Source organism: Chrysemys picta, chromosome 5 (genome assembly GCF_011386835.1).
Source record: "Chrysemys picta bellii isolate R12L10 chromosome 5, ASM1138683v2, whole genome shotgun sequence".
NCBI lineage: Eukaryota > Metazoa > Chordata > Testudines > Emydidae > Chrysemys > Chrysemys picta.
The window spans coordinates 144,122,378-144,137,136 of NC_088795.1; the positions used below are offsets into that span (position 1 = coordinate 144,122,378).

The following is a 14,759-nucleotide window of genomic DNA, read 5'->3' on the forward strand; positions in this document are numbered from 1 at the left end:
AGATGTCTAATAGAGAGCCTTAGTGGCCCTGCATTAGATGTGATTCGCACCCTGAAGCTCATTGACCCTGGGGTCAGTGTGAAGGACTGCCTGGAGGCCCTTGATCATACCTTTGGGAGCGTAGAGGGCCCTGAAGACAGTTACTGTAAGTTCCTTAATTCCCGACAGCAAATTGGCGAGAAGATTTCAGCCTATATACAGAGGCTGGAGAGACTGCTTCAGAGAGCTGTCATGAGGGGTGCAGTGACTGCTGAACAGATGGATCGGACCAGACTGGCTCAAATTGTAAGAGGAGCTCAATATCAGAACTCGATTCTACTCCATCTCCGGCTAAGAGAACGACGGGAACATCCCCCAAGTTATTCCCAGCTGATAAAGGTGGTCAGAGAAGAGGAAGAAAGGCAGGCTGCCAGCGAGTTTTGGGAAGCCCAAACATTGGAGCCAGACGGCACAACACCACTGCAAACGGCCAGTGTACTGATGGTGAGCACCACAGAGGAACTTGCCCAACACGTGCAGGTCCTGACAGAACGGATAGCTGAACTGCAAAGCACCATTGACCGAGCTAAGACTTCCGGGAATAAGGAGCCTCTGACCGTGGCGATGGAGAAGTCAGCATTTAGAGCCACCATCCCATCTGGGCGAAGGGGGAAAGGACAATTCTTCTGCTACCGATGTGGTCAGGATGGACACAGTGCTGCCAAGTGCCATAATGAAGAAAACCCCTCCTTAGTGTATGGAAAGCTGAGGATCAGTTGGGAGAGATCCGGTAGCTGCCAGAGAGTCCGGGGACGGGACCACCCAGGCGTGCAGGATTTGAGGATTCCCCCAGAAAAGACCGTCCAGTTGGGATCCCCGCAGGACTGATAGGGCCTCGAGCAGAGGTCATGGTGAAGATTGAAGGGGTGGAGTGTAAAGCCGTGCTTGACACTGGATCTCAAGTGACTATTATATTTCAGTCATTCTACCAACAAATGCTCAGGCACCTGCCTATACAGCCACTGACTGGCATTGGTCTGTGTGGCCTCAGCATGGATGAATATCCCTACCAAGGGTATGTCATAGTGCACCTGGAATTCCCAGAGGAGGTTGCTGGGGTAAGGGAAGAAGTGGACACAGCTGCATTAATATGCCCTGACCCTAAAGGGACCTCTGATGTGTCTGTGCTGATAGGGGCCAACTCCAGTCTCTTCAAGGTGCTCGCGGATTACTGCAGACGACGGGCTGGGGACCAGTACCTGAATACCCTGATGATCCATACGCTTTGTGCTGAAGCCTATAGGAAGATTGAGGGTGCTAAAAAGGAGACATCTGAGCTACCGATTGGGGCACTGAAGTACATGGGCACAACCCCCTTAGTAGTGCCTGCAAGGACGGAGCAAGAAGTGCTTGTCATGATGTGACGTTATTGATATACTCTGGGACCATGTAGATCATTGTTGCAACCAAGGTCCTGTAGTGGTGTGACGGAGCAGGGAGCAGGGCAGATTTGACCTGGGAATGTTGCAGGGGGGTTGCAGTGGGGATGTGGGACTTCCCTTGAAGGAAGCTACCTGAGCTGTAACCTGAGCCAGGAACGGGGGTGGGGAGAATTAACACCTTCTGCCCGGGAGACTGAACAAAGGAGAGGAGCAGCGGGAGGGGCTGGGAGTTTAGTTTCGGTTGGGGCTGGGTGGTGCAACGCAGGGAACCCCAAGTTGGGGTCTAAGCTCCCTGAACCTCCCAGAGGGACCTAATTGAGGGGGTCTGGTCGTACCTACACGCTCTGCTTGAGACTGTGTTCCTGTCCTTAAATAAACCTTCTGCTTTACTGGCTGGTTGAGAGTCGCAGTGAATCTCGGGAAGAGGGGTGCAGGGCCCTAACTCCCCCACAATCCGCAACAACTGGTGGCAGCGGCGGGATCTACTGCACCCCGTGGACGGCGCTTCCTGCAGTAAGTGACTGGGGAGCAGTAAAACGAAGGGGGATTGACGGGGACCAGGCCTGCTGAAGAGTGGGAGAGAGACGGTTATTACCCCTGGGAGAGTGTGACCAGCAAGAAGGACTTTTGCAGTAACAGGGTCCCCCGGGGGGATCGCAGCGAGTGGTCCCAGGGGCGGAGGAGTCTGCAGCTCGACCCTGGCAGAGAGGTGGTGACCTCGAGAAGGGCTGGCACACTAGGGGTCTCCCTGGGAACTGTGGGGAGCTGTGAGCACACAGGCCGGTGAGTGGCCAGCAGGAAGATGTATGCCAAGCGGCTTAAGAGCGACCTGGTGGAGCTGTGCAAGCAGAGGCGGCTGCGCATTGGGAGGCTCACCAAAGAACAGCTCATTGCCCGGCTGGAGGCGGAAGATCGCGCGAATGAACTGATCCCTGTGTCTCAGGGAAGCAGCCTGGCAAATGCAGCGCAGGCACCAGTGTCTGTCCCAGCTGGGAGTGGTCAGCCGGCTGCTGAGGGCTTCCCGAGACCCCTCCTTCCTATGCCTAGGGGAAGGGTGGGGAGGAGCCAAGCAAATACCGAAGGCGCCGTGGCCCCCCCGGCCAGCAGGGGACCCTCCCGGCGAAGCTCGCCGGCCAGCAGAGGATCCTCCCGGCGACGTTCGGCATCCGTGGAGCGGAATTGGCTGGAATGGGAGAAAGAGCTAAAACTGAGAGAGCTGGAGGATCGTGAACAACAGAGACAGCATGAACGGGAGGAGAAAGAGAGACAGAGACAGGAGAATGAGAGACAGCGTCAGCATGAAGAGAGACAGAGACAGGAGAATGAGAGACAGCGTCAGCATGACCTGGAACTGGCGAGATTGAAGGGCAGCGAACCCCCGGCTGCGGTGAGTGAGGGGGGAACCCAGGACTGCACGGAGCTTTGATAAGTGCATCATGGCCCCATACAAGGAGGGGGAGGACATGGATGACTTCCTGGAGGCCTTTGAGACGGCCTGCGAGCTGCACCGGGTTGATCCCGCGGACAGACTCCGGGTCCTTACCCCCTTACTGGACCCCAAAGCCGTGGCATTGTACCGCCAACTGGGAGAGGCAGAGAAAGGGGACTACGAACTATTCAAAAAGGCCCTGCTACGTGAGTTTGGGCTGACTCCTGAGATGTACCGGGAAAGGTTCCGGAGTCAAGATAAAACCCCTGAGATCTCATATCTGCAACTAGCCGTCCGCATGGAAAGATACGCCAGCAAGTGGGCTGGTGGGGCCCAGACGAAGGAGGACCTGATTAAACTGCTGGTACTGGAGCAACTGTATGAGCGGTGCCCATCCGACCTGAGGCTGTGGTTGGTGGACAGAAAGCCAGAGAACCCGCGACATGCCGGGCAGCTGGCTGATGAGTTTGTAAAGAGCCGGTCAGGGGGTGGCAGGGAGGAGCCCCAAAGGAACAGGCCCGCCGCGATGCAGAGAGAGAGTCACCCTGGGACCTCCCAAAGGGGGAATATGGGGAATCCCCTCCCACGGGGAATGCCCAGCATCAGGGACAACCGACCGGCTCGAGGGGACCCACGGGACCTAAGCTGCTATTACTGCGGCCGAAGAGGCCACGTTCGGGCCCAGTGCCCCAAGCTCAAAGACAGACTGAGCAGACCGAACCCGCACCGGGTTAACTTGGTAGAGGCCCAGACGGACGAGGGGCAGGCTTCCCACGCAAGAGGGGCTGGCAGCTTATCAACTGCTCAAGAGAGAGAAGGGCCCCCGGCCAGCTTCTCTGGGGGGCCAGATGCTCCGGATTCAAAGTTCTCCGTTTACAGGGTTGGCGCGGGGCTGTCCCTGCGGAGCGAGTGCCTTGTTCCCCTGGAGGTGGATGGGAAGAAAGTTTATGGATACTGGGACACGGGCGCAGAGGTGACACTGGCCCGGCCCGAGGTGGTGGCCCCAGATCGGGTGGTGCCCAACACCTTCCTGACCCTGACCGGGGTGGGCGGGACCCCATTCAAGGTTCCCGTAGCGAGGGTACACCTGAAATGGGGGGCCAAGGAGGGCCCCAAGGACGTGGGAGTGCACCACCATTTGCCCACTGAGGTGTTGATGGGGGGGGACCTAGAGGACTGGCCAAGCAGCCCCCAGACCGCCTTAGTCGTGACCCGTAGCCAGAGCCGGCGAGGGGCACTACGCCCTGACCTTGGGAAGGATGTCCCACCGGAGGCACCGAACCCTTCCCGGGTGGGGAGGGAACACCCAAGGACAGGCCGCGGGGTGGCTGGGGCTTCCGACCCAGCCGACGAGAGGGAGCAGGTCCCCATCCCTTCCTCAGCCGCCGAGTTCCAGGCCGAGTTGCAGAAGGACCCCTCCCTGCGGAAGCTAAGGGGCCTGGCTGACCTCAGTGTGGTACAGACCATGAGGAGAGGATGCAAGGAGAGGTTCCTGTGGGAGAAGGGGTTCCTGTACCGAGAGTGGGCTCCCCCGGGGGAAGTGGAGTCGTGGGGGATCAGGAGGCAGCTGGTGGTTCCCCAGAAGTTTCGCCACAAGCTACTGTACCTGGCCCATGACATCCCTCTCGCAGGGCACCAGGGGATCCGGCGCACCAGGCAGAGGCTGCTACAGAACTTTTACTGGCCCGGGGTCTTCACCAACGTCCGGCAGTACTGCCGATCCTGTGACCCCTGCCAGAGGGTGGGGAAGGCCCGGGACAAGGGGAAGGCAGCATTGAGACCTTTGCCCATCATAGAGGAGCCTTTCCAGAAGGTGGCCATGGACATAGTGGGACCTCTCAGCAAGACGACCCGGTCTGGGAAGAAATACATCCTGGTGGTGGTAGATTTCGCCACCCGCTACCCCGAGGCAGTGCCCTTATCGTCCATTGAAGCAGACACTGTGGCGGATGCGCTGCTGACCATTTTCAGCCGAGTGGGGTTCCCCAAGGAAGTCTTGACGGACCAAGGGTCCAACTTCATGTCGGCCCTACTCCGGTGCTTGTGGGAGAGATGTGGGGTCCGGCACAACTGGGCCTCAGCATATCACCCCCAATCCAACGGGCTGGTGGAGAGGTTCAATGGGACGCTAAAAATGATGCTGAAAACATTTATGAATCAGCACCCGCAGGACTGGGACAAGTACTTACCTCACCTGCTGTTTGCGTACAGGGAGGTACCCCAGGAGTCTACCGGGTTTTCGCCTTTCGAACTGCTATATGGAAGGCGGGTAAGGGGGCCCCTGGACCTGATGAGAGACGAATGGGAGGGGAAGGCCACTCCTGACGGAGAGTCGGTGGTGGAGTATGTCCTGACCTTCCGGGAACGACTTGCCGAGCTCATGGGCCTGGCCAGGGAGAATCTGGCCAGAGCCCAGAGGAAGCAGAAGGTCTGGTATGACCGCACAGCACGGGCCCGCGCCTTCGCCCCTGGGGATCAGGTGATGGTCCTCATCCCCGTGAGGAAAAACAAACTCCAGGCCGCCTGGGAAGGGCCCTTCAAGGTTGTCAAGCAACTAAACGAGGTAAACTATGTGGTGGAGCTGTCGAACCGGGCACACCACCACCAGGTGTACCATGTGAATATGATGAAGCCATATTATGACAGGGGGAATATGGTGTTGGCCGTGTGTGGACAGTGGGAGGGGCAGGGAGATGACCCTTTAGTAGATCTATTCCCTGGGACAAGAGTTGGCTTCCCCCTGGAAGCAATTCCCCTCTCTGATCGGCTAACCCCTGCCCAGCGAGCTGAGATCGGAGGGGTGCTGCATCTGTACCAACAGCTGTTTTCCAACCAGTCTGGACGCACTAATCTGACTGTCCACCGGGTGCAGACAGGATCGCACCCGCCTATAAAATGCTCCCCCTTCCGAGCCACAGGGAAAACTGCTCAGGACCTGGAAAGAGAGGTCAATGACATGCTGGCTTTGGGGGTGATCCAGCCGTCTTCCAGCCCTTGGGCCTCGCCGGTGGTGCTGGTCCCCAAAAAGGACGGGTCAATCCGGTTCTGTGTGGACTATCGGAAGCTCAATGCCATCACTGTAGCCGATGCCTACCCCATGCCCAGGCCTGACGAGCTCCTAGACAAGCTAGGAGGTGCTCGGTACCTTACCACCATGGATCTTACAAAGGGCTATTGGCAAGTGCCGCTGGATGCAGATGCCAGGCTGAAATCGGCCTTTGTCACCCCTCTGAGGCTCTATGAGTTCCTGACCCTGCCCTTCGGCCTCAAGGGAGCGCCGGCCACCTTCCAGCGCCTGGTGGATCAGCTACTGAGGGGGATGGAGAGTTTTGCCGTGGCGTATATCGATGACATCTGTGTCTTTAGCCAGACCTGGGAGGACCACATATCCCAGGTTAGACAAGTGCTGGACCGACTCCAGAAGGCTGGGCTGACCGTAAAACCGGAGAAGTGCAAGGTGGGGATGGCTGAGGTATCCTACCTAGGCCACCGGGTGGGAAGCGGCTGCCTAAAGCCGGAACCAGCCAAAGTGGAGGTGATCAGAGACTGGCCCGCTCCTCAAACCAAAAAGCAGGTCCAAGCCTTTATTGGGATGGCAGGGTACTATCGGAGGTTCGTGCCCCACTTTAGCGCCATAGCCGCCCCCATCACTGAGCTGTGCAAGAAGGGGAAGCCAGACAAAGTGGTCTGGACCGAGGAGTGCCAGGAGGCTCTCCGGGCGCTGAAGGAGGCTCTGGTCAGTGGCCCAGTTCTGGCAAACCCAGACTTTGACAAGCCCTTTATGGTGTTCACCGACGCCTCAGACACAGGACTGGGGGCGGTGTTAATGCAGGAGGATGAAAAGGGGGAGAGACACCCCATCGTGTACCTGAGCAAGAAGTTGCTACCCCGGGAGCAGAACTACGCGGCCATCGAGAAGGAATGCCTGGCCATGGTGTGGGCCCTCAAGAAACTAGAGCCATATCTCTTTGGGCGTCACTTCACCGTGCACACCGACCACTCTCCCCTGACCTGGCTGCACCAGATGAAAGGAGCCAACGCCAAGCTCCTGAGATGGAGCCTGCTCCTGCAGGATTATGACATGGACGTGGTCCATGTGAAGGGACGTGACAACCTGATAGCGGACGCATTGTCCCGGAGAGGGAGCCCTGAACTTCCCCAGGTCACTGGTCAGAGTGACCCCGCTCAGTTCAGTCTCGAAGGGGGGAGAGATGTGACGGAGCAGGGAGCAGGGCAGATTTGACCTGGGAATGTTGCAGGGGGGTTGCAGTGGGGATGTGGGACTTCCCTTGAAGGAAGCTACCTGAGCTGTAACCTGAGCCAGGAACGGGGGTGGGGAGAATTAACACCTTCTGCCCGGGAGACTGAACAAAGGAGAGGAGCAGCGGGAGGGGCTGGGAGTTTAGTTTCGGTTGGGGCTGGGTGGTGCAACGCAGGGAACCCCAAGCTGGGGTCTAAGCTCCCTGAACCTCCCAGAGGGACCTAATTGAGGGGGTCTGGTCGTACCTACACGCTCTGCTTGAGACTGTGTTCCTGTCCTTAAATAAACCTTCTGCTTTACTGGCTGGTTGAGAGTCGCAGTGAATCTCGGGAAGAGGGGTGCAGGGCCCTAACTCCCCCACAATCCGCAACAAGTGGCACCCAGATCTTGTGTAAAGGGGGTCAAATGGGGTGTCTAAGACAAGGCTATGGTTTACTGGTTATAATTATGCTGTCTATATGTATGTATCAATTTTGTAGTTGAAGTTATGAATATTGGCTCTATACTGTCTGTATTTCAAACTTAGGCTATGCTGCTGGGTGACATCCCAGACAACATGGTGTTAGCTCTGCATAGCCTGCTTGATGGCCCATTAAGGACCATCAGCTATACAATGGACCCATTGAGAGAAGGCAGATACGCCTTGTAACTCAGCAAAGTATGCAGGGACTGGCCCATGTGACTCCAGACTCCATTTTGCTGTAATTTTCCACGGTAAGAACAAAGGTGTTCTTACACCTGGAAAAGACTATATAAGGCTGATGCCTCATCTCCATCGGGTCTTCAATCCTGCTTCATACCTCTGGAGGAACTTTGCTACAAGCTGAAGCTTTGAACAAAGGACTGAGGACCCATCCCAGCGGGGGATGTATTCCAGAGACTTGATTTGAACCTGCAGTTTATTCCATCGCTGCTGCAAGCCTGAACCAAGAACTTTGCCATTACTGTATGTAATTGATTCCATTTAACCAATTCTAACTCTCATCTCTATCTTTTTCCTTTTATGAATAAACCTTTAGATTTTAGATTCTAAAGGATTGGCAACAGCGTGATTTGTGGATAAGATCTGATTTGTATATTGACCTGGGTCTGGGGCTTGGTCCTTTGGGATCAGGAGAACCTTTTTCTTTTATTGGGGTATTGGTTTTCATAACCATTTGTCCCCATAACGAGTGGTACTGGTGGTAATACTGGGAAACTGGGGTGTCTAAGGAGATTGCTTGTGAGACTTGCGGTTAGCCAGTGGGGTGAGACCGAAGTCCTCCTAGTCTGGCTGGTTTGGTTTGCCTTAGAGGTGGAAAAACCCCAGCCTTGGGCTGTAACTGCCCTGTTTTAGCAATTTGTCCTGAATTGGCACTCTCAGTTGGGTTCCGCCAGAACCGCATTGTCACAGTGGCGTAGTCGTGCTTGGATCCACAGAACCAGGTCAATTAAGCTTTGGGTCAGAACCCCACGCTATCCAAATTTGAATTTTGGGATTGAGAGTTTTGTTGGTTAAAGAGCTGCTGCAATGGCTGAGCAAAGAGCATATGAGGGACTTGGCAAAAAAGCCCTGGAAAATTTGTGTTCAGAAAAGAGGATAAGCTTTAGAAAGAAAGCTACAAATCAAGAACTGAGAAATCTGTTAATAGCCAGTGATCAGGGGGCAAGAGCACAGCCCTTACCTGAGGCTGCAGAAGAGGCAGAAAAAATTAGAATGCAAAGGGTGACAAGTCAACTGCAATTTGAGCATGAGCAGAAGCTAGCAGATCTTCAATTGCTGGAGAAGCAAAAAATAGCAGAATTAGAAAGAGAGAGAGAGAAAGAGGCTGCTGAGAGAGAGAAAGAGGCTGCTGAGAGAGAGAAAGAAGCCGATCAAAGAATGAAGGAGGCTGATGAGAGAGAAGAGAGAGCTCGTAAGGGGCGTCTAGAGCTGCTCGCTGCTGAGCAGGAGACTCACAGGATGGAACAGGAGACGGCCAGACTTCAGCTCCAAGTAATGGAAGAGCGGAGAAAGTCATCCCCACCTGGTACTCCACTTCCCCCCCGCCATGAGAAAAACTGGGAAAGGATGTGTCCCATTTACAATGATACTGAGGATATAGAGGAGTTTTTGTCTACCTTTGAACGCCTCTGCAATCTGTACCAGATCCCCGAGGGTCAGCGAATGCCTGTCCTGCTGACCAGACTGACTGGAAAAGCCAGGGAGGTATTTAATGATTTGGGGGAACAAGAAGCCTTGGATTATGGGCAGTTTAAAGATTCTGTGTTAAGGCGATTCAAGGTTACTCCTGAATCTTACAGAGTTAAGTTTAGAGAGTTTTAAATGCCTAAGGATTGTACTTTTGTAGAATGTGCTCATAAGCTGATGGGTTTTGTTAAAAGGTGGGTTGTGGGAGCCAAGGCGCATGGGAGTTTTGAAAAACTGCTGGATTTAATAACTTTGGAACAGTTCTTAGATATTGTGCCTGACCATGTGAGAGCAGCTGTGTGTGACAGGGACCCTGAGTCAGTCCTACGGGCAGCAGAGATTGCGGATGCCCATACCCAAAACAGGGCTCGAGAAGGGTGTAAAACCCCGGGGAAAACTAATCACCATTCTCCCCAGTTCAAGAGGAGGGAGGGATTTAAAAGTAAATCTGTCCCTGACTCTTCTAGAGGAGTTCAAGGGGGACCGGAGGGTAGGAACTCTCATCCCAGGACGGAACAGGTTACATGCTATCACTGTGGTATGCTGGGCCACATGAGACCAGACTGCCCGACCCTGAAGGGCAGCCCAAAGCCAGCAACCCCAAATGCCACGATAAATGCCAACTCCATTACCCTGAGCACTCAGGCTGAACCAAGCCACAACAGCTCCACCTTAAGTTCAGGTGCAAGCACAGCAGTAGCTAATGTTAACCCCATCGTCTCCAGTGGCATGGGAGGAGGTGATAAGCTCACCAGTTATGTCAGGACTGAGGCATGGCAGGGGAGTGAGAGGTTTATCATGGAGGCAAAGGTCAATGATGTTGAATGCACGGGATGGCAAGACACTGGCTCGGATGTAACTATAGTCAAGGGACATCTGGTGAAGCCGGAGGACATGCTGCCGGGGGAGTATGTGACGGTGGTGGCGTTATCCGAGTATTCTGTGGACCTGCCGATGGCTAGAATCCACCTGGAGTGGGATGGCTTTAAAGGGGATGTGAAGGCTGCTGTCCGGGATTTGATTCCGGCTGATGTGTTGGTAGGAAATAACATATTGAGGGCGCCTGGCCAAGTGAATGTAGTGACCAGGTCTCAGAAAGAATTTGGGGCTGTGGCAGATACCCTGACCGATGGCAGTGAGGGGGGCAGCAAACAGACAGAGAGTGCCTCTCAAGATGGATCAGGTGAGGGTTTGTCTGAAATATCAGAGATGACTCTGAATCCAAACAAAACCCAGAGTGAATTCATTGTGGCTCAGCAGAGTGATGTATCTCTAGAGAGGGCCAGGAATGATGCTCAGAGTCAGGTCCCAGCGTGTGAAGAGAGAGGCAGGTTTTTTATGCAGGATGGGCTGTTGTATAGGGAACCGCCTAGGGGAAGGAAGAATTCCCAAGCAGCAGCTCGCAAACAGCTTGTGGTACCTGAGAGTTACCGCAATGATTTGTTGAAGTTGGCTCATGATAGTCCCTTTGCAGGACATCTGGGGATAGGCAAAACGTGTGACAGGCTAGAGCAGAATTTCTACTGGCCTCACCTTTCGGGGTCAGTGAGAGATTACTGCAGGAGCTGTGAGCTGTTCCAGAAGCGTAAGGGGTTAAGGGGGCCTAGCAAGGTGCCCCTCCAGCCTCTGCCCATTATTGGGGAAGCTTTTGCCAGAGTAGCTGTGGATATTGTGGGGCCACTCCCTAAACCTTCCAGAAATGGGAAGAAATACATCCTGGTGTTGGTAGATTTTGCTACCAGATATCCGGAGGCTGTAGCCTTGGCTAATATCGAGGCAGAGACAGTGGCAGTGGCCTTGTTCTCTATTTTTAGCAGAGTGGGTTTTCCCAAGGAAATATTGTCTGACCGTGGGTCTAACTTTATGTCTGTGGTTTTCAAACAGTTGTGGGAGTTATGTGGGGTGAAGCACCTGAAAGCCGCTCCCTACCACCCCCAGACTAATGGTCTAGTGGAGAGGTTCAATGGAACCCTGAAGTCTATGTTGAAAATGTACGTGGATAGACGCCAGAATGACTGGGATGTTATGCTGCCATATCTATTGTATGCATACAGGAGTGTGCCCCAAGAGTCTACAGGGTTTGCTCCATTTGAACTGCTCTATGGGAGGCAGGTCCGGGGGCCCCTAGATTTGGTTCGTGACTCGTGGGAAGGTAATGTGGAGGAGGCAGAGCAGCCGGTGGCCGAGTATGTGGCTCAATTCAAGGAGAGCTTGCAGGAGATGATGAAGTTGGTTGAGCAGAATCTGAAAGAGAGCCAGGATACGCAGAAAGCCTGGTATGACAGAGATGCTAAAGAGAGAGCTTTTGAAATAGGGGACATGGCGTTGGTGCTAGATCCTGTCAGGAAGAACAAAATGAAAGATGTTTGGTCTGGACCCATGGAGGTAGTGGAAAGGATTAATGAGGTTACCTATGATGTGAGGAAGCCCCAGGTCCAGGGAAGTGTGCAGACAGTGCATGTGAACAGAATGAAGGCCTACCATGCAAGGGAGGTAAATGTGAACACAATCTGTTATGCTGAGGAAGAGGCAGGGTCCGCCCCTTTAATTGACATGGTTGCTGAAAGCCAGAAGGAGACGCCTCTCGAGAGCATTGAGATGGGGGAGGATTTAACCCCCCCTCAAAGAAAGGAACTGCTGATGCTGTTAAGACACCATAAGCGAACATTCTCCAATAGGCCAGGGCTCACAGATAGGATGACACACTCCATTCACACGGTGGGTCCCCGCCCAGCCCCTAGCAGAGCTTACAGGGCCAAGGGAGAGATGCAAAGACAGATCCAGGAAGAGGTGGAGAGCATGTTGACAATGGGAATAATCACCAGATCCCAGAGCCCCTGGGCCTCTCCCATTGTGATGGTGCCAAAAAAGGATAAGACCATGAGGTTTTGTGTGGATTACAGGAAGCTAAATGCTATCACCCAGCCTGACCCTTACCCCACACCCAGAATAGAGGATCTACTGGATACGCTGGGAGGGGCAAGGTTTATAAGCACCCTGGACCTGACTAAGGGGTACTGGCAAATACCCCTAGATGCCGAAGCACAAGAAAAATCCGCTTTCATAGTGGAATCGGGCCTATATGAGTTCAAAGTGCTGCCCTTTGGGATGCGAAATTCAGGGGCTACGTTCATGAGACTTATAAATGAGGTCCTACGGGGATTAGAATCTTTTGCGAGGGCCTATATAGATGACCTGGCCGTATTCAGCAGTTCGTGGCAAGATCACCTGAACCACATAGGGATTGTGCTGCACCAGCTCAGGGAGGCCAATCTAACGGTTAAGGTTTCTAAATGCAGAATGGGAGCTGCTGAGGTGACCTACCTGGGGCACAGGGTGGGCAATGGGCAACTGCGCCCAGAGCCTGTAAAGGTAGAGGCCATTAAAAACTGGCCAACCCCTAGAACTAAAAAGCAGGTCCAATCCTTCATTGGTCTGGCCAACTATTACAGGAGATTTGTGCAGGGATTCAGCGACATTGTTGCTCCCATCACAGACCTGACGAAAAAGGAAAAACCAGACCGGGTGCTGTGGACGGAGGCCTGTGAGCAGGGTTTTCAAAGCATAAAGAGCGCTTTGGCCAAGGAGCCTGTTTTGGCCAGCCCAGATTTTGAAAAGCCCTTTTTATTATGTACAGACGCTTCCAATATTGGGCTGGGGGCAGTGCTAATGCAAGAGGGGGAAGGAGGGAAGAGACATCCCGTGGCATATCTAAGTAAGAAATTGTCCCCCACTGAGCAAAATTACGCTACCATTGAAAAGGAATGTTATGCCATTGTCTGGGCTGTCAAGCAACTTAAGCCCTATTTGTACAATAAAAAATTCACTGTGTTGAGTGATCATGCCCCTCTGGTCTGGCTGCACAGGGCCAAGGGCAACAACTCCAGGTTGCTGCGTTGGAGTTTAGCCCTTCAGGAGTATGAAATGGATATAGTCCACATAAGGGGAAAGGAAAATATTGTAGCTGATGCATTGTCCAGAGTGGAGAGCTCTTAGGATGCAGTCAGTGATGTTTGTGACATCCCTTCCTGCATCAATTTTGCGTTGGGGGTGTGACGTTATTGATATACTCTGGGACCATGTAGATCATTGTTGCAATCAAAGTCCTGTAGTGGCACCCAGATCTTGTGTAAAGGGGGTCAAATGGGGTGTCTAAGACAAGGCTATGGTTTACTGGTTATAATTATGCTGTCTATATGTATGTATCAATTTTGTAGTTGAAGTTATGAATATTGGCTCTATACTGTCTGTATTTCAAACTTAGGCTATGCTGCTGGGTGACATCCCAGACAACATGGTGTTAGCTCTGCATAGCCTGCTTGATGGCCCATTAAGGACCATCAGCTATACAATGGACCCATTGAGAGAAGGCAGATACGCCTTGTAACTCAGCAAAGTATGCAGGGACTGGCCCATGTGACTCCAGACTCCATTTTGCTGTAATTTTCCACGGTAAGAACAAAGGTGTTCTTACACCTGGAAAAGACTATATAAGGCTGATGCCTCATCTCCATCGGGTCTTCAATGCTGCTTCATACCTCTGGAGGAACTTTGCTACAAGCTGAAGCTTTGAACAAAGGACTGAGGACCCATCCCAGCGGGGGATGTATTCCAGAGACTTGATTTGAACCTGCAGTTTATTCTATCGCTGCTGCAAGCCTGAACCAAGAACTGTGCCATTACTGTATGGAATTGATTCCATTTAACCAATTCTAACTCTCATCTCTATCTTTTTCCTTTTATGAATAAACCTTTAGATTTTAGATTCTAAAGGATTGGCAACAGCATGATTTGTGGATAAGATCTGATTTGTATATTGACCTGGGTCTGGGGCTTGGTCCTTTGGGATCAGGAGAACCTTTTTCTTTTATTGGGGTATTGGTTTTCATAACCATTTGTCCCCATAACGAGTGGCACTGGTGGTAATACTGGGAAACTGGAGTGTCTAAGGAGATTGCTTGTGAGACTTGTGGTTAGCCAGGGGGTGAGACCGAAGTCCTCCTAGTCTGGCTGGTTTGGTTTGCCTTAGAGGTGGAAAAACCCCGGCCTTGGGCTGTAACTGCCCTGTTTGAGCAATTTGTCCTGAGTTGGCACTCTCAGTTGGGTTCTGCCAGAACCGCATTGTCACACATGAGTACTCGGCTGAAAGGCAGTAAAGGGGCATTAGCAATGGTAGAGCAGCCGGTTGAAGGAGAGCTCCCGGAAGGAGTGCTGGTCCCCAGTGGAGTCATAACCCTACCTGCTGAAGCCCAGGGAAAGGTGACTATACTGATTGCTAATGAAACAAGTCGAGATGTTGTTGTGAAGCAAAGACAAAAGATAGCAGACCTCTTCGAGCCTGAATCAATTGTAAAACCCCAGTGTGAGACTCAAGTTCTGACAATAGACCCTGCAAAGTTTGACTTTGGAGATTCACCGTTGTCCAAGGAGTGGAAAGATCGCCTGAGGAGGAAACTTTGTGAAAGATCCAAGGTATTC

General features: G+C 53.0%; 1 protein-coding gene across 1 annotated transcript; it reads left to right on the plus strand.

The window, feature by feature from the left end:
* Window positions 1-7,559: 7,559 nt before the first annotated feature.
* On the plus strand, window positions 7,560-13,298 carry LOC135984047 (uncharacterized). The gene has a single exon (XM_065598426.1). It carries the CDS (start codon window positions 9,417-9,419, stop codon window positions 13,275-13,277), a length of 3,861 nt encoding a protein of 1,286 aa, XP_065454498.1. The 5' UTR covers window positions 7,560-9,416; the 3' UTR covers window positions 13,278-13,298.
* Window positions 13,299-14,759: the final 1,461 nt, after the last annotated feature.